General features: G+C 38.7%; 1 protein-coding gene across 7 annotated transcripts in view; it reads left to right on the forward strand.

Annotated features, from left to right (window-relative positions):
• The window catches only part of DENND1A (DENN domain containing 1A), a 691,139-nt gene that overhangs the window by 569,968 nt on the left and 100,706 nt on the right, over positions 1-20,465 (forward strand). For all 7 annotated transcript variants that reach the window (XM_078150133.1, XM_078150134.1, XM_020967516.2 and 4 more), the window contains 4 exons: positions 12,049-12,150; positions 14,794-14,881; positions 16,095-16,135; positions 20,139-20,210. In XM_078150133.1, the coding sequence (XP_078006259.1) occupies positions 12,049-12,150; positions 14,794-14,881; positions 16,095-16,135; positions 20,139-20,210 (303 nt within the window). The remainder of the gene's footprint in view (positions 1-12,048; positions 12,151-14,793; positions 14,882-16,094; positions 16,136-20,138; positions 20,211-20,465) is intronic.

A 20,465-nucleotide genomic window follows, 5' to 3' on the forward strand; every position in this document is an offset into this window, starting at 1 on the left:
AACTGCATGGTTCCATGTAGTTGAAACTTGTATGTAGATGGCTTGAAGCTGCTCAGAGGAAATGTATATACACCAGTACTGTTTCCATCAATTCTCTGAATTTGGGCACTAGCATTTCCAGGCTGTGGAAGACAGCTGAGGGACCAATAAGATCAAGTGTGGTTAGAAGCAAATTTTTATTTGAGGCTAAGCCTGAGACCAGATACAGCCCTAGGAGAGGAAGAGACAGACAGCCTCACCTTTGGGGAGACACTATCATTTGGGGTTTGTGGTTAACTTAAACAAGGTGACACCCCATCGAATCAGATGTCTTCACCATCAATACTGGCAGATGTTACAGAGCATGGGTATAGGGAATATAGTAGAAAAATATTCAAGTGGTAATACGGGAAAGTCTAACCTAATGCTGTTAATCAGTTTAACAAAAACATGATGTTAGGCAAAACAATTTTACAGGGGGTAGTTAGGTCCAGAGGAACAAAGTTCTAAATGGAGCAGTTAGGATCCTAGTATAGATATGGGAAAGGAACATAGAATGTAGAATTGTGGGGCTAGGAAGGACCTTAGAACATATGCTGTCAGTGTTTAAAAGGACTTTATAGATCACTTTGTTTAATCCCATCGCTTTATAGATGAGGAAGCTGAGACCCAGAAAGGCTAAGCAGCTTGCCCAAAGACACATAGGTTAGGGACAGAGATGGGACCTAGGCCTCCTGACTTCCAGGCCAGCATTCTTTCCACTCACTCTGCTATATAAACTAGTGACTATTTCCTGTGTATATATACTAGAGAATTCTGACTCTGCCATTTATCACCTGTGTGACCTTGAGCAAGTTGCTCCCTCTCTCTGGGCCTCAGTTTCTTCAATGATAAAATGAGAGAATTGGACTAAATGGTTTCTAAGGTCCCCTTCCAACTCCATATCCCTCACCATCTTTTAAAAGATCTGTTTTTTAATTTATCTTTCAAAAATATCAAGTACCTAGGTCCTCTAAGAAAAATGTTTTTTCAACAGTAAGAAATTCATTATGAAACCTCTTTTTCTCTATATATCTGAGACTAAACTGTTTACATCTACTTTCCCCATCAGCCTCCATATAGCTGAGATGCTTGCCCCTGTTTTTCTATCTGCAGTGGAAATGCAAGGTGTCTCATCAATGCTTTTCTTCCCTGGCAGTTCAGATTTAGTTCCATTATGAGGCTGATTAAACCTTTTGTCTTCTTAGGAGATGATCTGAGTTCAGATACTTCTCGATAATAAGAACATTAATCAGCAGAGCCAGACGTGAGGATTGAAGCTTAGATCATATTAGCAGAGTTTTTTTTTTTATCTCTGACCTGAAGGAGAGTTAAACTCAACTGCTTAACCCCATCAAGGACTTAGTTACCAAAAGACAAGTTGTACTCCAGGATTATCTCCCTGACTCACTAAATCAATTGAAAACTCCAAAGGTAATGAACAGGGACTTTACAGGTGAAGTTGAAAATTCCAAAGGTTTGAGAGATTTTCAGGGACAAATGGGTTTGTTCACAGCAGGGTCCATCAGAATAAAACTAGAAGCTTAGGTCAGATTCTTTTACAACTTAACTTACTCTCTGTGGATCTTAACTATAAGACTTAATTCATTAAAATCATGAATTGTAGTGACTGATGCAAGAGAGGATTCTGAAACATTTCTGCATCTAAGAAAACCTGAATTTAACATGGATGGGGAGATTTTGAGTTTGAGATATCTATGCACATAAATTTCAACAAGATTTAACTGATTATACATTCAGGTGGGAAGCAAATTAGACTAGGAACCAGAAGATCTGGTCCTAGCTCTGCCACTAGCTTGTTATATAAATTATGGCCAGGCCTTTTGCCTTTCTGGCCCTCAGTTTATCCATCTTTAAAATTTATTTATTGAACAAGATCAGAGGTTCTTAATTTTTTTGTGTCATGGGCCCCTTTAACAATCTAATGAAGACACCCCAAAGTGATGCTCTTGATTGCATAAAATAAAATAGGATTACAAAGGAAAAACAATTATAATATAGCTATAGGATTACAAAGGAAACAGTTATGTTGAAATAAAGATGTAATTTTTCCCATCCAAGTTCACAGATCGCCTGAAATCTTTCCATGGGCCCCACATTAATTATCCCTAGGTGGGATGATCTCTTGTATCCCTTCTAGCTCTGACAATCTATATTTAAAGGCCCCTTCCAATGCTAACCTTCTGTGTCTGATGACCTGTCTAGTTCTGACAATCTAAGAATCCATGTACTTTCCTTGCTTGTACTTCGTATAGCACTTTGTATGTTTCTTATCATGTTCTGTTTTATAATATTGTTTTTCAGTGTAGGTGTCATAACCTACTATTAGACTATAAACTTTTTAAAGGCAGAGACCAATTTTTATTAACCTTTCTATCTCCTCCAAAAGACAGTGGGCATATTCTTGTTTCTGGACAATAGACAGACCTATCTCAGAGGCCTCAGCCCAAATCAATAGGTGCCCAAAAAATAAAAATAAAAACAAAAAAACTTGCTTTTATCGTGTGATCCACAGAGCCTCCAGACTTTTTCTGATTTACCCTAGTGATCTGAAATCTCACTGTCATAGTGGAATTAGACAAGGAAATAGAGAATGAATAATTTGAGTTCAAGACTAAAGGAAGTAGGTGTCTTGTCAGTGTTAATAATTGATATTTCTGTAGCTCTTTAAAGTTTACAAATCATTTTCCCTGTTATTATTATCCCCATTTTCAGAGGCTTAAAGAGGAGAATTGACTTGCCCATAGTTACACAGTTAGTACATGACAGAGCCAACGTTCAAACTTCAGTTCTTTGACCCTTAAATCTGGGTTCTCTTTATATACCACCTTGCTGCCTGGGTACAAGGAGAGCACATATCTATTAAACATCAGATCCAGCATTATCACAACCTGGACTCAGACTCTTAGATTGTTAGAAGAGACCTTGTAGATCATCTAGTCCAATTCCTTCATTTTACAGAGGTAGAAACTGAGACCCAGAGTGCCATAATGGCTTTTCCATGATCACCCAACATCCCACTCTCAAATTCCCAGAAGCCATCTCCTGATTTTAGAAAGGCCAAAGATGGCAGCTACCAATACCATTATTTCAACAAGTTATGTAGAGTGCTCTGTTAAAATCCATACAATATACTAAGCAAGAAGATCTTGCTGACCCAGACCATTCAGATACTGCCAGTGCAATGACAAGGAAAGTTTCATGGCCTGTTAGAGCTGAAAAGGTCCTTAGAACACAAAATATTAGAGTATGGACCATAGAATGCCTGAGCTAGAAGGGACCTTGGAGATAATCTAATCCAACACCCTAGTTCCTATTATAGAACAGAGAACAGAAGGAAAATGACTTGCCCTAGGTTTTACAGCTAATTAGTGGCAGAGCCAGAATTAGAGCTACTCCAAATTTAGGTTCTTTCTACTACACCAAACATCTCCTTCTGGCTTTTCACAGAAAGAATAAGGGTCTGGGAAGCCAGCGGGGTCCAATAAAGAACATTTGGAATTGGGGGTCACTGCATAAGAGATAATTGACTTGTTCAGTTTGTACTTGGAGTGATAAATGACACAACCACAAGTATGGAGCAACACTAATGATGGGTAATCAGTGAGTTGTAGTTGGGACACAAGATGGCTCATTCTCAAACCTCTTTTGTCAAACTAGTATAGGAAAGGCACAGCTCTTGTGTACCTTGGCAAGGAACCGAAGTTGCAGTTTTATTAGGCAATCAAGATTCGACTCAGGAAGGGACAAGAGTTGCTTCCAGCCTGGGCCCCCCTCACCTTAACAAGGCTTTAATGAAGAATCAATCTCCTGAAAGTGAGGTGAGTTCATTGTTAGGATGCCCCAAGCTTTGACAAATAGATGTACCTAACAAGCGCTAGTCAAATGATTTGGATGCAACCAGAAGAGTAGAACGGGCCCTGGTGAAAATTGCCTTGGTACAGTATTTACCCATTCTGCTCCCATCGCCCTTATATTTACAGTTTCCCACACGAATTCCTGCTATATTACAGTAAAGACATTCAAATCACAAGAGTGCTGCCTGCCATGTGAGCCTTACCCTGTGAGAGCAAAGATATCCTTGCTTTCTTCCCTCTGAGTTAACAAAGACAAGTAACGGGAAGTCAGGAAATACTGATTAGTGTAAGAATATCTGATGAGCTGGGAGACACATGGGGACAGAGATGACACAATAAAGTTGGATTGTCTCATGCATACAAGCAAAAGATTTCACCTGCAAATGACTAAACCATCTCTTTCAAAGGAAAAGTGGGGAGAATATTAATGGTAATAATCAAAAGGCATAAAATGATCGAAATCAACCCCCATCCTGTGTTGCTATAATTGTCAGACTTTTTTTTTTTCAAAGCAAAACAGCTAGTTGTTTTCCCCTAGTAAAGAGAATCATTTTTGGAGGACTCTTTGAGACTTTCCAATGAAAAAAACTACCATTTGTATCAAATTGAATACAAATTAGAGTATATATCATCAAGGACTAACTGTGGCCTTTAACAGTGTTAGTTATGTTTGCTACTATTATTATCATCTCATTCTTCTCATCATAGTTTGATAGAAACAGTCCTGGAACAGGTCACTGTCCTGCTATTATCCTTTTATATTTAATGTTCTGTAGACTATTGTACAGGTAGATAAAATGTCTTCTTTTTTAATTTAATAAATATACTGGGATGTGAGCTTATCTTTTGTAGGCTCACTGAAAGCATCCCCAGAGCAACTCCAGTAGCTGGACAAGCTAACAGGGCTGATATGTACCTCATCCTGTTCCCATAGAACCTTGATTTCTTCTGTAAATTCTCTAAATTTTGGAAACTCTTCATTCCATATGGTTTTGAGATTATGAATATTTGATATGGTAACATTTATTAAGAACTTTTTAAAGGTTTTATGGATCTGTGTTATGTCTGGACAATTATGGGCAAGTTTAGTCTGTTCTGTTATTTCTTTTTCATTTACTGATGGAGTACAGGTTATAATTTTTATTGACTTACATGTATATAATACTTTATATTTTATGAAGTGCTTTATATAAATTATTTTGTTTGACATATATTCACTCATGTAGCTCTCACAATACCCTTGTGGTATATATAGTGCAAGTATTAGTGTAGCATTTTATAGGTGATGAAATTTAAGCTTAAAGCAGTTGTGCTTTGCCCAGGGTCACAAAGCTCCTGTTCTTTTTGCTACACCACAACTGCTTCTCTTAAATCACTTATTCAGCTCAGAGTTTGAGGCACCAATTGCTTATATATGTTTCAGATGGAAACTGATAAATTGTAGCATTAACATTAACTGCCAAAATAAAAACATAGAAATTTGCTAATGAAACAACAATGTACAACTAGTATTTAAAAAATTAAAGTACAATATAGCCACTTTGATGCTTCAGTCTCCTTATCCCGACTCCTTCCGCGGTGGCTCCTTTCTCACTGCCTAGAAACGTGCCTAGGAGGTTTCCCCCAACCTTTAAAAAAAAAAAGCCATCCCAGTCGTGACCTCAAGCTCTCATTTTATATCTCTTCTCCATTTCACAACCAAACTCTTGGAAAGTATCGTTTATAATTGTACCTCCATTTCTTCACCTCTCACTTCTCAGCACCTAGCAAGCTCTCTTGCTACAGTACTGCCATTACCAACAAGGGCTGTGAAACACCAAGCTTCTTACTATCCAGCCATCCATCCTAACCTTGTGACACCACTCTGTCTGGCTATTCCAACTGACCTAGTGACTCTCCAACCAGCCCCCAGCCGCCCCCCCCCCACACACACACACCACCTTTTCCACCCAGGGAATGATTGTCAATTCAACATCAAAGTTAAGGCCTAGGGTATAGCTTCCCTTGCTGATGATGGAGGGTAAGTAAATCAACTGTGCCTCATCCCTCCATAACCATTGAAGAACCTTTTCCTTGCCAAGGCCAGTACTTTTACTTATGCACTTAATTCATCCCCCTCTCCAAGGGGAAATGGGAGCCTCTTTGCTTATCACTTCTCTTTTTAGTTTCTTTTTATCTGGTTCACCCATTCTCTGTTGCCTATAAATATGTTCATTTCCCTGCTATTCTTAAAAAAGTCTTCTCTTTAGCCTGCCATTCCCTTATGCTGTAGCTCTTCTCCCTTTGACAACCAAATTTTTAAAAGGGGGATTTCCTCCATTTTTTCACCTTCTAATGACCTCCTGTGTCTCAAGACTCTGTCCCAGGCCTCTTTTCTCTTTTTACCCACTGTCTTTGTGATCTCAGTTCCTATGGATTCACTTATCCCAACTCTGTAGCTGGCCTTCATTTCTCTCCTGAATTCAAATCCCCCAATCCTGGATGCCTACTGGACATTTCCACCTGGATGTCTCACAGGTGTCTTAAACTCATTATGTCCAAAATGGAATTCATCATATTTCCTCCAAAAATCTATCGCTCTTTTTAACTTCACTAATTCTATCAAACTACCACCCTCCCATTTCATAACATTAAAGTGCTTAACTTTTCAGTCTTCCTTACTCCCCATATTCAACCAGTTGTCAAATCTTGCCCATTCTACTTCTGCAAATCTCTTACATCTGTCCCCCTCTATCCACTCACATGGCCACCATCCTAATTCAGGCCCTCATCAACTGTTACCTGAACTCTTGTAGTAGCCTCCTGCATCCAGGCTTTCCTCTCTCTAGCCCATCCTACACACAGCTGCCAAATGTCAAAATGCTTTGACTTTTTTTTTAAACTTCTTAATCAACCAACAAACATTTATTAAGCACTTACTCTAACTCTGCTAGGCATTTGGAGGCTGGTGTCACAGGACTGAAGAATACATGGGGATGAGTCTAACAAGACTAGAAGAGGGGAGCAGAGGTTATGAAGGGCTGTAAAATCCAAACAGGAATATTTTATATTTGATCGTGGAGATAATAGTGAGCCACTGGAGCTTTACTAAATACAGGGATGACATAATCAGTCTTCACTTTAGAAAAACCACTTGGATAGCTAAGTGGATGTGGGACCTGAGTGGAGAGACATTTGAGGTCAGGAGATCAGATAGCAGGCTATTGCTGTAGTCCAGGTGTGGGGAGGTTAGAAGATAAGAGTCTGATCCAAGGTGGTGGCAGAGTCAGAGAAGAGAAAGGGATATATGCAAAAGATCAACAGGACTTGGCAACAGATTGCATATGGGGGATGAGAGGGAGGGAGGAATGAGGGCTGGCACCTAGTTTTTGAGCCTGAAGTGACCAGTAGAATGGTGATGCTTCCAACAAATAATAGGGAAATAAGGAGGAAGAGAGGATTTGAGGGCAAACATAATGAGTTCTTTTTCGAGCATGTTGATTTTAAGATATATATGGGACATCCAGTTTGAGATGACTAGTAGGGCAGTTAGAGATATGAGACTAAAGGTCAGGACTGGATAAGTAGATCTGAAAATCATCAACATAAAAATGGTAGATGAAACTAGGGGAGCTGATGAAATCACCAAGTGAAATAATTAAGGGAAAAGAGAAGAGGGCCCAGGACATAGTCCACAGTTAATGGGCACGAACTGGATGATCCCACAAAGGAGACCTAGAAGGTAGGAGGAGAACTGGGATCAAGTGGTGTCACTAAAACCTGGAGAGAAGAATGTATCAAGGAGAAGAGGATGATCTTCAGTGTCAGAGGCTACAGAGAGGTCCAGAAGGATGAGGACTGAGAAAATGCCATTAGATTTGGCAATTAAGATATCATTAATAACTTTGGAGATAGTGGTTTTGGTTGAATCATATTAGAAACCAGATTGAAGAGGGTGAGAGGTAAGGAAGAAGTGACATCAAGTGCAGACAGCTTTCTTATGGATTGTAGCCACAAAAGCAAGGAGGGATATGGAATGATAGCTAGATGGGATGGATATATGGAAGATAGCATGGAAGGTGATCGCTTGTGCATGTAGAGCGGTGTGCTTTGGCAAAGAGAAAGTCCACCTCCTCATGTAGGATGGGATGAAGGAGGAGAGAGTGGCAGAAGGCATTTGACATGAGATAAGAGGGAGGAGAAAAGAGGAAGTCCATGGCAGATGGGCTCAATTTTCTTTCAGTGAACTATTAGGCAAGCTTCTCAGCTGAGTGGGTGGGGGAACTTTAAGAGGTTTAAGGAAGAATGAAAAGGTTTGGAAAAGCCACTGTCATGAGTGGGAAAGTTGATCAACTAGGGAGATATAAAAAAATTGCCTTGCTACAGTGAGCATCCAGTTGAGATTATATAATTTATGCTATATTATATATACTTATATTAATTACATATAAATGTAAATTTATGGTGGATCCAGTCACTACAATTTCATGACTTAATATCATCTTTGCTATAGGGTTGACTCATCTCATTTTCCCTCCTTATATTCCCATGTACTATCTCTTATTCCATGCCATACAAGCAACTCCTAGATATCAGGTGGGAGCTTACATTGGAAGGAACACTGGATACTGAGTTAGAAGGTGGCATAGTGGATAGAGCACCAGGCCTCAAGTCAGGAAGACAAGTTCAAATCCAGCTGCAGACACTTACTGTGCAACTCTGGGCAAGTCATTTAAACTGTTTGCCTCAGTTTCCTCATGTGTAAAGTGGGGATAATAATAGCACCTCCCTCTCAGGGCTGTTATGAGGATCAAATATGATAATAATTGTAAAACACTTGGCACAGTGCCTGGCACATAGTAAACATTATATAAATGGTTATTATTACCAGTTGGGTAAATTTAAACAAGTCACTTAACCACTCTAGGCCTTAGTTTCTTCATCTCTATCCTGAGAGGGTGGGGCTGGATGGATTCTGAAGTCTGTTCTAACTCTAAATCTATAATTCTGTGATCCTAATAGGTTACAGCTTCTTCATGCCCATCATATTTCTCTCCATTGCCACTAGGTCCCAAGGAATTCATTCATTCATTGAACCACTGTAGAATAGATATTCTTCCTGGTATGGGCTAAAGAAAGAGCACGCTTGAGACCTTTTCTGGTTCCATTCTTTTTAATTAAAAAAAATTGTATTAAATGTCTGTTATAAGCTGAGTCATATGCTTAGCACTGACAATATACAAAGATGAAAAACAATACTGTTCCCACCTTCGAGGTGATTATGTTATTGATGTAAAATAGTGGAAAGACAATTGGAATTGGAGTCAGAGAAACTTGGGTTTGAGTTCTGCCTCAGCTACATACTACTTGACCCTGGGCAAGTTATTTCTCTTCCTTAGCCTCAGTTTCCTAATCTGTGAAGTGGAAAGAATGGGCTAGAGCTAAAAGGAACCTCAGAAGCCATTTAATCCAATCTTCTCATTTTGCTTGAAGAAACCTAGGGGAGGTTAAGTAATTTGCCCAAGTCACATAAGCAATGAGTTAGAAACAGGACTTGAATGGTGGTCCTGTGAGTCTGAAGCTCCTTGTACTGTATAACATTGCCTACCATCCAAGCAATTGTGCACAACAATTGCAATAGAGTGCTTTTTAACCATAAAGTGTAATAGAAATGTTATTGACATAATGAGATGTTACAGTTCTAATATAGTAATTATTGTATTCAGCATGTTTATGTAGTAATGTTTTCTCATACAAGATTGCTATTAGTGTTCATGCAGACTCAGATTCTGTATTTTATCAGTTTTCTTTTAAAAGGAGAGATGTGCACCCCAACACAGCCAATAAGGGAAGGATGAGTCTTACATGAGAAAAGCTCTCGAACAAAGAGAACTTAACAATACCATCTTTCCAACTTAACACCCCCCACCAAATTCTCTGAAATCTATTCCATTAGTGCCATTCATCACTGTAGCACCTCATGGAAGAAACATGTTTTCATCCTTTCTCATTAGCGTGTCCCCATCACAGACTTAATCATCTCAGTATGATGAAAGCAATAACTGCATTGGTATAAGGCCTCGTGATGGCCACTTTTTCCCTATAGAATAAAAATAATTACTCATATTTATATAGAGGTTTTTATGGTTTGCAAAGCACTTTTCTAGACTTGGCTCTTCTATTAAATCTCAGTGCAACATAAAATCTGAAGTCATTTCAAGGCTGCCCCTTTACCTGGGATGCACTCCCTCCTCATCCCTGCATCTCTGAATCCTTAGCCTTTTCTAAGAATTAACTCAGATATCACATCATCCCAAAAGCCTTTCCTGATCCATCTCATTGGTAGTGTTCTCTTTTTCCCCAAATTATCTTATATTTATTTTTCTGCCTACTTGCCACATCTACTCAGCTGAATATAAGGACTTAATAAATGTTTGTTTAATTTAGGTGAGGGCAAAGACAGTTTCATTGTCATTGCATTTCTAGCACCTAATATAGTTCCTTGTTCATACCCATTTAATAAATATATGTATGTTGAAAGATTGAATTTAATTCTCTGGGCCTCAGTTTCCCTCTCCTAAAAGATGAATGGACCAGACTAGATGATTTCTAAAATTGTCTAACTTTCTTTGTTCTTAAGTCCCCTCCAGCTCTAATACTCTGAGTCTGTGATTCTTTGAATCATTTGCCCCTGCCTGTCTCCTAGAAAAACACTGCCTGAACTGTTCATCTGTTGTACGAGGATTCTGAAGCCAAAGCTACTCACTCTAGTTCAGATCCATAGACCAGGGACAGTTCAAGAACTGAAACCCAAGCAGGCCCGTGAATCCCAGCTGTGCTTCAGTCAGTCCCTGCTGACTGGCATGCCTCCCACAGCTGCTGAACATGGAAGCCCTCTCCAGCCAAAAGGCTTTGAACATTTTGGTGGGTGCATTAAAAGAACTCAAAATTAATTTTACACAAGCCAAATCTTCTGGCTCTTTGTCACTGCTGTTTTTCTTATTTAATAAATGTCTCTCCTTGCTGAATTCGGGCTGTATAGATTTAAGCATGGAGGAAATATGCGGCCTGATGGCAGCTACACAGCAGACTTCAACATTAACATAACTCATTAAAACAAGATGAAAGTAGAGCTTCAAAACAATCTGTCTTTTGCCAACAAGCCTGGGAAAGGGGGGAGATTTCATTCTTTTCAAGATATAAAAGTCTAATCTTTCTGAACTGAGAACACACCACTGAAATTAAAGACTTGTTTGTGTAAGTTAACCCTCTGAATCTGTTCAAAGAAGATTTAAGGTGTTAAATATACAAAAACAGAGGATTTTGTTGTATCATTTTATTGAGTTATTCAAAGTAGTTTGAAGAATCAAACTTCCTCGGCAAGGGGAGTAAGATTAGCAAAATGTTCTAGGGCTTGTGGGTTTTAATTTGGATCCTATTAGAATCATAGACATTGAAAATGGAAGGGACCAGAGAACTTAGAATATTAGAACTGGAAAGAACATGAAAACATAGACAGCAATGTGTTGGAATATAGAATGTCAAAGGATTTTAGAACATAAAATATTAGCACATAGAACATCTCAACTCCTAGGAACCTTAGAACCTAGAGAGTCCAAAATGGCAATGATGTTAGCATATAGAATGTCCCAGCTGAAAGAGACTTTATAGAACACCTAATCCATTTCCTTCGCTTAAAGGAATAATTTGAGAACCCATGAAGAGAAGTGACTTGCCCAAAGTCATATAGAAAGTTTGTGACAAGAGTCAGGACTAGAATCTGAATCTCTCTCCCTGGCTGGGCATCTTTCCGTTACATCATGATCTTTAGGAAGGATAGATAGATAGATAGATAGATAGATAGATAGAATAGATAGATAGATAGATAGAAGCATACACATATACACATAATCACATATGTGTATATCTACACATAAATATGCATATAAATGTACACGTATGTGTGTGTGTGTGTGTGTGTGTGTGTGTGTGTGTGTATGTATTTAGCTTACTACCATCTGTGACTTCTAACTGGTTGGAATGTAGATTCCATAACATTTTTATTGTCCTTTGTATCTGTAGAATGTCATTCCTATTTGGCCATATAATGACTCAGCAGAGTCTGATGTTTCTCTCCCTCTCTCCCCCATCCTTTGTGTCTTTCCCTTCCCAGGAGGAACCAATAACATTTTCTGAAGAAACCTTTGTGTCCCATCGATCCAGTGCCATGAGGCAATTCCTTCAGAATGCCATACAACTTCAACTGTTTAAACAGGTATACACAGTTCTTTAGGTCTTCTCTCTGGAGTAGTCCCCAAATACATGCGTGTTTCTAGACTAAAAACTCAAGGAGTTACAGTTTTCCAAGTTCCACTTGTTTTAGACTTTTAAAAATACATGAAATACTAAGGTAAATCATTTAATCTGTTCTAATAATGACTTTTTTTTGTAAGCAGTAACAATAGCTCTCATTTCTCTAGCTAGCACCTTACAATTTTAAAAAATTATTTCTTTGTAACAACCCAATGAGATAAGAATAAAATGATCATCGGATTTCAGGCTGGAAGGGACATACCTTTAGTGATCATCTAGTTTAAGACTTTATTTGAGAGAAAAGGAAACCAATGGTCAGAGAAAGGGAAGTGACTTGTTCCAGATCACTTAGCTGTGAAGTAGAAGAGCTAGGGTCCCTATTAAGAAACCTTCACTCAGGGGCAGCTAGGTGGTGCAGTAGATAGAGCACAGGCCCTGCAGTCAGGAGGACCTGAGTTCAAATCCGGCCTCAGACCAAACACTTGACACTTAACTAGCTTTGTCACTTAACCCCAATCGCCTAAAAAAAAAAAAGAAAGAAAAAAGAAACCTTCACTCACAGAGTCATATGGGCTATAACTAGGCCTATATTCCCTTGGCAGAATCTTACATTGGAGCCCATACTTTAGCCCTTGGTTTTCTGACTCTGAGTTCAGTGCTTCTTACACGTAAGTTTTTGCACATCATGAGTACTGTGCTCATCTATATATACAAGATTTGTATGTGTCTGTTCATATTGGACATTAAATCACCGTAGAAGGCCTTTCCAATCACAAAAGAACGATTTTCTCTTGTCATCATATGCTGAGATTCAGTTCAGTTCAACAAGCCTTTATTGAGCGCCCACTTTGTAAAAGGCCCTGGGGAACTTTGGATTGGATCAGGGGTGGGGAACTTGCAACCTTGAGACCACATGTGGCCTTCTAGGACCTTGGGTGAGGCCTTTTGACTGAGTCCAAGTTTTACAGAACAAATCCTTTTATTAAGGGAATTTGTTCTGTGAAGTTTGGATTCAGTCAAAGGGCTGCACTTAAGGACCTAGAGGGCCACATGTGGCCTTGAGGCCACAGGTTCGTTCCTCAACCCTGGATTAGATGATAAAACAGTCCAGTGGATTTAGAAGTAGCTGGATTGGCAGACTCAAAGAGTTGTTATTAATGATTCAATGGCATCATGGCAGGAGATCTCTAGTAGAGGACCCTAGGGAGCTGTACATGGCTCTGTGCTATTTAACTTTTTTTTTCCAGTGACTTGGATAATGGCATAGATGGTATATTCATCAGATTTGCAGATGATATGAAACTGGGTGGGATAGCTAACACAATGAAAGATAGAGTCAGGATCTGAAAGGTTCCTGACAAGCTAGGGCATTGGCCTGAATCTAATAATATGAATGTGGTGATAAATGTAAATTCTTGTACTTGATACAAAGCAACAACATATAAGATAGGAGAGACATGGATAGACAACAGTTGATCTAAAAATGATCAAGGGGTCTTAGTGGACAGTAAGCTCCATATGAGTCAGTCAGGTGTGATGTGACAGACAAAAAAATGAAAACCAATGGGCAGTGATTCCAGGAACAGAGAAATCATAGCCCCCTTTGTCAGACCTTGTCTGGAAGATCAGGTTCAGTTTTAAGCACCTTGATTTAAGATGAGCGTTAATGAACTGGAGGCTCTCCAAAGGAGCACAGCCAGGAAACTGAAGGGCCTCGAAACCATGAAATAGGGATCAGTTGAAGGAACTAGTCGTGGTTAGCCTGAAGAAAAAGAATATGTGGAGAGGCTGTGATCGTTGTGTTCAAATATTTGAAAGATTGTTATGTAAAGGAGGGATCAGACTTTTGCTGTTTGGCCCAAGAGGGTAAAGCCAGGAGCAGTGGGTAGAAGTTATAAAAGCTAATTTAAGTTCAGTGTCAAGAAAACTTCCCAACAATTAAAGCTTCCCACAGGTGTAGTGTTGCCTCAAGAGATGGTGGATCCCCCTCCTTAGAGATCTTCAAGCAGGAGCTGGAATACCACCTATTGAATATGTTCTCAAAGGGATTCCTTCATGTGTGGGTCAGACTAGTGTCTTCCTTCTGTTGCTTATTTCTAATTCTGTATATGGCTTGTTTGGACATAGTTGTTTGCATGTGGTCTCCCCCGTTAGATTAGAACCTCCTTGAGAGCACAAACTGTCTTTTGACTTTCTTTGTCTTCAGCACTTAGCACAATACCTGGCACTTACTAAGTGCTTAATAAATGTTTATTTGCTGACTGACTATATGACCATTGAGGTCCTTCAGAGTTCTCAGATTCTGTGATTCTATGAATGCAAAGATAAATAATATATGATAAATAAATCCAAGGAATTCACATTCTACCAGGGAAATTAGGACATGTATACAAATAACTGTAATGAAAAAGAAAAATGTATGTGAAAGATACAGAGTGCTATGGGAAATCTAAGAAGGGAGAGATAGCCTCCAATTAGTGAAAAGCGGGGAAGGTTTCATGGAAGGGGTAGCACCGGCAATGGTCATTAAAGGATAGGCAATATTTAAAGGTGAATATTACATCTGTTTCCTATTGGTGCTGTTTTGTTTGTCTCCTTTTTGTAGTTTATTGATGGCCGCTTGGATCTTCTCAATTCTGGAGAAGGCTTCAGTGATGTTTTTGAAGAAGAGATAAATATGGGAGAGTATGCTGGTGAGAAGTGTTTCTTTTTCTCTCAGTTGTGGTCAGGTAGTATAACGTGAGACCTACATTCCAAGGTGTAACATGGCCTCCTCCCTCTGGTGGAGCCTGATTTTCCTTCCTGATAGCTTGTTATTGCAGTCAAGTTTATGTGAAATGACTCCCTTTTAGAAATGGTACTTGAAAGGGTTAAGTTATCACTTTTCTATTTTCTAATTATAGAAAGAGCTCATGTATCAGACAGGGATTTGGATTAGATGGCTTCTTAGAATTCTTCCGGATTAAAGAGTCTATGATTCTCTAATGACATACAGAAATGTACCTCTATCTTATAGGAAAGTTGCTTTTGTGTAATATATTTTTACTTAATATATTCAGTTACTTTTCCTGAGCTGAGATAAAATCAAAGGCTCTCAAAACCTAAAAAGGGACCTTAGAGTGTGGAATGTTAGAGCAAAAAGAGACCTCAGTACCCAGAATGTTGGAACGAAAAGAGCCCTTAGAACATAGAAGATTGTTAAAACATCTAATCCGGCCTTTTCACTGAGGAAATTGGGGCCCAGAAAGGGGTAAATGACTTGTTTAATACACAAGGAACTTTTGACAGAGTTGGGATTGGAACCTAATTTTCCAAATTCCTACTCTAGCTCTGCTTGTTGAGTTGCCAAACTTTCAGGGAAACTCACTATGCCACCACCTCCAGTTCCTCCTTGACCCATCCCATGGTTTGCAAAAGTTCAGCAACACTGTCTTCTCTCTACCTTCCCCATTACTGGTCTGGGACATACAGAATTTCCATGTAGTTTACCATGTTTTGAATTTTCTAAGGGCCTTGTATATAAAAGGAAATGGAAAAGTCCTGAGAGCAACTTGATCCAAAAATCCTCGGGTCCAAAAGATACATAATTTAATCAGTTGGATGTTCCCTCCTCCCTTGTGGATCACAATCCCTCCACCCTTCAGTAGACAGTGAATAAGTTGTGAGTGACTTAAAAAAAGATGTATCTGCTGGTGGCCAGCGCTCTAGTTATGAACCTTTCCAAACTCAGGCTTTTTTTCTGGGCAGTATTTGAACCCTCTCTAGCATTCACTGTAGTACCTGCCAGAACATGTGCTCCTCAAGCTCCTTTATAAGCACAAGGTCACCTCTGTGCCAGACTAAGGAATTGGGGTGGGACTATAGTGGATAATTAAATAATATCTTCTTTTAATTCTCTTTCCCTAGGGAGTGATAAACTATATCACCAGTGGCTCTCTACTGTGAGGGTAAGTGAATGACCATTCCGGTTGATGTCTCCTTTCTCATTACCCCCCTTTATGAGTGTTTGTACCACCACTTCCACCCACAAGCACATTGTTAGTATGCAGCCATCTGGCTCTTTAATCTGAAGTTGCTTTTGTTTAAAATGCCAGGTCATTTTCACGCCAGTTGGCAAGTAGAAGAATAGGACTCTCTGAAGCCATCCCTCAGTAGGGAGAAAGAAGAAATAATTTCTCAACTTTCCGTTAGAGAGAGTCCAGCTCAAACATGTTGAATGTGATGTCAGAGAAAAATTATGGGTGTTCGGTTGCCAGATCCCAGTGTAATTATGTTTATCATGTGAAATTGTTTTATTAATTTTTATTAGTGGCGCTTTCTGGAAAGATGAAGACCTAGTTGCTCCAAGTGCCTATCTCCTTGATGTCATTGCAGGCAATTGCTTTTATTTTACTAGATGACATATTCTTTAACATTCCTTGTGTAATCTTAAATACGTTTTAGAAATCCTAGAAGAATTTTTTTTTTTACTGTGGTGGTCTTCCTTTCTTTTTTAATAGAGTGGCAGAGTAGTATATCTACTTTGTATATATTTTCTAGTTACATTTCTGTGTTCTTGCTATTTCCCCTGACAGAATGTAAGCTCCTTGAGGGCAGAGGTGATTTTTTTTTAATTTCTGTTGCTAGCACCTAACATGGTGTCTGGCACATTATAAGTAAATGTTAATAACTGGTGAATGAGTACTAGTAAAAGCACTGGGCCACATTTTTCTCATCTGTAAAATAAGGGAGCTAAACAAAATACTCTAAAGTTTTTTGATCTCATATATGTATATCTTTTCTTCCATATGTGGTCCAAGTTCTCTACTGCAAACATGACCTGCTCAAAGATGATATATCACAGGCAGCATGGGGTAGTAGAAAGAGCACTAAACTGTAATTCAAGACAACCTGGTTTGAATCACAGCTCTGATATTCCAGCTCTGTGACCTTGGGTCAAGTCACTTTCCCTCTGTTTATTCATTTGTAAAATAGGCAAAGTTGCTTGTGCTACTGACTTCCCAGGATTGATGTAAGGGAAACACTTTGTAAATCTTAAAGCACTATCAAAATGGGAATTATTATGGATAATAGTGATAATAATACTATGAGAAGAGTAAGAAGTAGCTGTAGGTAATAGAAGACACACTAGACTTTAAAAATAGAAGACCTGAGCTCAAGTCCTGATTCTTCTATGATTAGTCATAATTAGGCACACGATTGGATTATCTCAAGAGTTCATCTAAGTGAGTTTCTCCCTAAATCCCCTCTACAGTTCCTGATGTGCCATCATTTTAGCTCTGCTTAAAGACCTCCAATGATGGGTAATTCAGCCCTCCATTGTCTGAACAGTCCCTTTGGTTAGGAAATCTTGCTTTATGTCAGGCTGAAATCTGCATCCCTGTAACTTCTCCCCGTTCCTCCTAGTTTTGTCCTTTGTACAGATACTAGGCTTCTTCGTAGCTCAAGGTTCTAGGATTCCATGACCTTGGGTAAGCCTTTTTTACCTCTTTGGACCTCAGATTCCTCATCTATAGAATGAGAGCAATACTACCTGATTGGCCTCTCTCACAAGGGTTGTCATGAGCATCAGATGGGACGATAGATACAAATATAATTGGCAGTTAGGTGGCACAGTGGATAGGGCACTGATCCTCAATACCTGAGTTCAAATTCAGCCTCAGATATTTACTAGCTATGTGACCCTGGGCAGATCACGTAAACTCTTTTTTTGCCTCAGTTTTCCTTATCTGTAAAATGAGAATAGTAATAGCACCTACCTCCCAGAGTCGTTGTGAGGATCAAATAAAACAGTAATTGTAAAGCACTTAGCATAGTATTTGGCACATAGCAAGTGTTATATAAATGTTTATTATTATTATTATTATTATTATTATTATTAAATACTTTGTAAATTGGAAAACCCTTTGTAAATTATAAATAGTTAAAATGTAAACAGTTAAATTGTGAACAGTAAATTGTAAAGCCCTTTGTAAATTGTAAATAGTTAAATATTCTCATTCCTGTTTCAAGACAATATTATACTTCTTTCATTGATCTAAACACAATATTAGGCTCAAAGGAGATAGTAAATACTTGTTAATTGATTGATTGATGAAGGTGATTTTAATACTCAAACAGTATTTTAATAGGCTGCCCAACTGTTTTGGAAAGTAGGATGGAATGGATAAGTGGGTGGAAAATTTCCAGTCTTATTGTATCCCATCATAATACTTTTAGGTACAGTTGTAACAATGTAAGTATTTTTCAGTTAAACCTCGGAATGCCTAATATAGGTGGGTGTGTTAAACAATAGTCCTGCCTTCGTTTAGGATTTGTTTACTTTATCTGCTGTAGAATTGTTCCTTTGTCATATCTTATCTATGAATAATAAGAGCTCATATTTAAAAACAGCTCATTTATATACTTATGGCTTCAAAGTACCTTCCTTACAACAACCCTCCAAGTTATGAGGATTATTAACCCCATTTTACACATGAGATAGTAATATGATTTGCTCTGGGTCATACAACTAGTGTTAGACTAGGGACTTGAACTCAGTTCTCCTGACTCCAGGTCTCCTGTCTCTCATTGTAGAAGTGTACAGAGCACTTTCCCTTGGTTATCTCCTTTTGAGCCAGCATGTCCCAGTGGAAAGGCCTTAGGATGTGAAATAAGATCTAGTTTCTAATCCTGCCTCTGTTACTGGTACTGCCTATGTAACCTTGGCCGAAATAAGGAGGGGCTAGATTGAATGACCCTCAGGAAATCTGTGGTCCTATGGTCCTGCCAACAACCCTGTGAGAGAAACAGGGCAAGAATTATCACCATTTTTATAAAAAAGGAAAACAGGCTGAATGATCAGGGAATGAAACTCAAGTCTCTTGATGCCAAATCAAGTGCACTTCCCCATTTATATTCTCAGAAGCTTATAAGGTAAATGATAAAAGTTCCAGTTGAGCGATTGTACCCCATACCATTGTCCACACAATGTACTTTGTGGAATTTCTGCTTAAATAATAGTTAGATTTCATGATATATCCCTTCTTCCCTTTTTCTCAACATTTAGCTGGTAAGAAAGGCTGCATTCCTGTGATATAAAGAACCCAGAGCAGATAACCAGGGCAAGGAGAGTCAGGTACACAGCCGAGGGTAGTGTATTTTCACCATGTCTGTATAGCTGAAGCTCATATGATAAGCAGGTAGGGTGTTGTCTTCTACTTCCTTTAGACTTGTTCCAAATATGTAGGAGTATCATGAGAAGTTACTGACCAGCAGTACAAGATACTCTCTCAAAAGAACTTCAACAAATTCTGTTTATAACAAGGGAAGTGTGATATATTCGAAAGAGTTCTGGACTTGGTGGTAGACATTTGGGTTCTAGTCCCAGCTCCACCACTAACTGGCTATGTGACTTTGGTGAAGTCGTTTTCCTCCTCAAGGCCTTAGTTTACTTCTTTAGCTGTTAAATGAGGGGTGTGGGCTAGATGGTATTTTATGTCTCGTTTCAGTTCCAAAATTCTGTGAACCTCTGTTCTAAACATATTAGAGATTCATAACCAAAGTTATTTCTGCCTCTAACATTTATGTTCTGTGTTCTTACATTCTATTTTCCAAAACCTTTCTAACTATAATATTCTACACTTGAAGGGCTCCTCCAACTTTAACATTCTAACCCCTACATTCTAGTATACTATGTTTTAAAGTCCCTTCCAGCTCTATGATTCTCTGACTTTAAGTGGATAGGGACAAACCAAAACCCTAATCTCAGAGATCCTCCTTCCTTCAAAATACCAAGTGTCCCTATTAAAGCCTATGAGTAATGCTTGAAGTGAATTTCCACCTAGGCATGTTTGTCTTATATCAAATGTGCTTGTAGCTTGATTTAATTTGGTTCAAGATAAGAGATCAGTGTTGATGTTGGCTAGATATGTCTGCAATAGAAATGGCTAATTGCTTTTTTCATTATAGAAAGGAAGTGGAGCAATTTTGAATACTGTCAAAACCAAGGCTAACCCTGCTATGAAGACTGTCTATAAGTTTGTAAGTACTGCTTTGGGACTTGGAAACAAAACCAATCTTCTTTTGACTTTGGGGGGCTCTCCAAGTGATAATATTTAAATATACATGATCCTTAATTGCAAAAGAGATTTCTCAAAGCTGATATACTAGTTCCTGAAGAATTAAGACCATTTGAAAATATGAAGCATTATTCTTTCATAAGCAACCTGTTGCTTTTGGGGTTTTCTTTTGCTTGTTTATTTTTTAAAGGAGGAGTACTTATGGTTGATTTAAGAC

This window comes from Phascolarctos cinereus, unplaced genomic scaffold, assembly GCF_003287225.1.
Source record: "Phascolarctos cinereus isolate Bilbo 61053 unplaced genomic scaffold, phaCin_HiC Scaffold_2;HRSCAF=192, whole genome shotgun sequence".
Lineage (NCBI taxonomy): Eukaryota > Metazoa > Chordata > Mammalia > Diprotodontia > Phascolarctidae > Phascolarctos > Phascolarctos cinereus.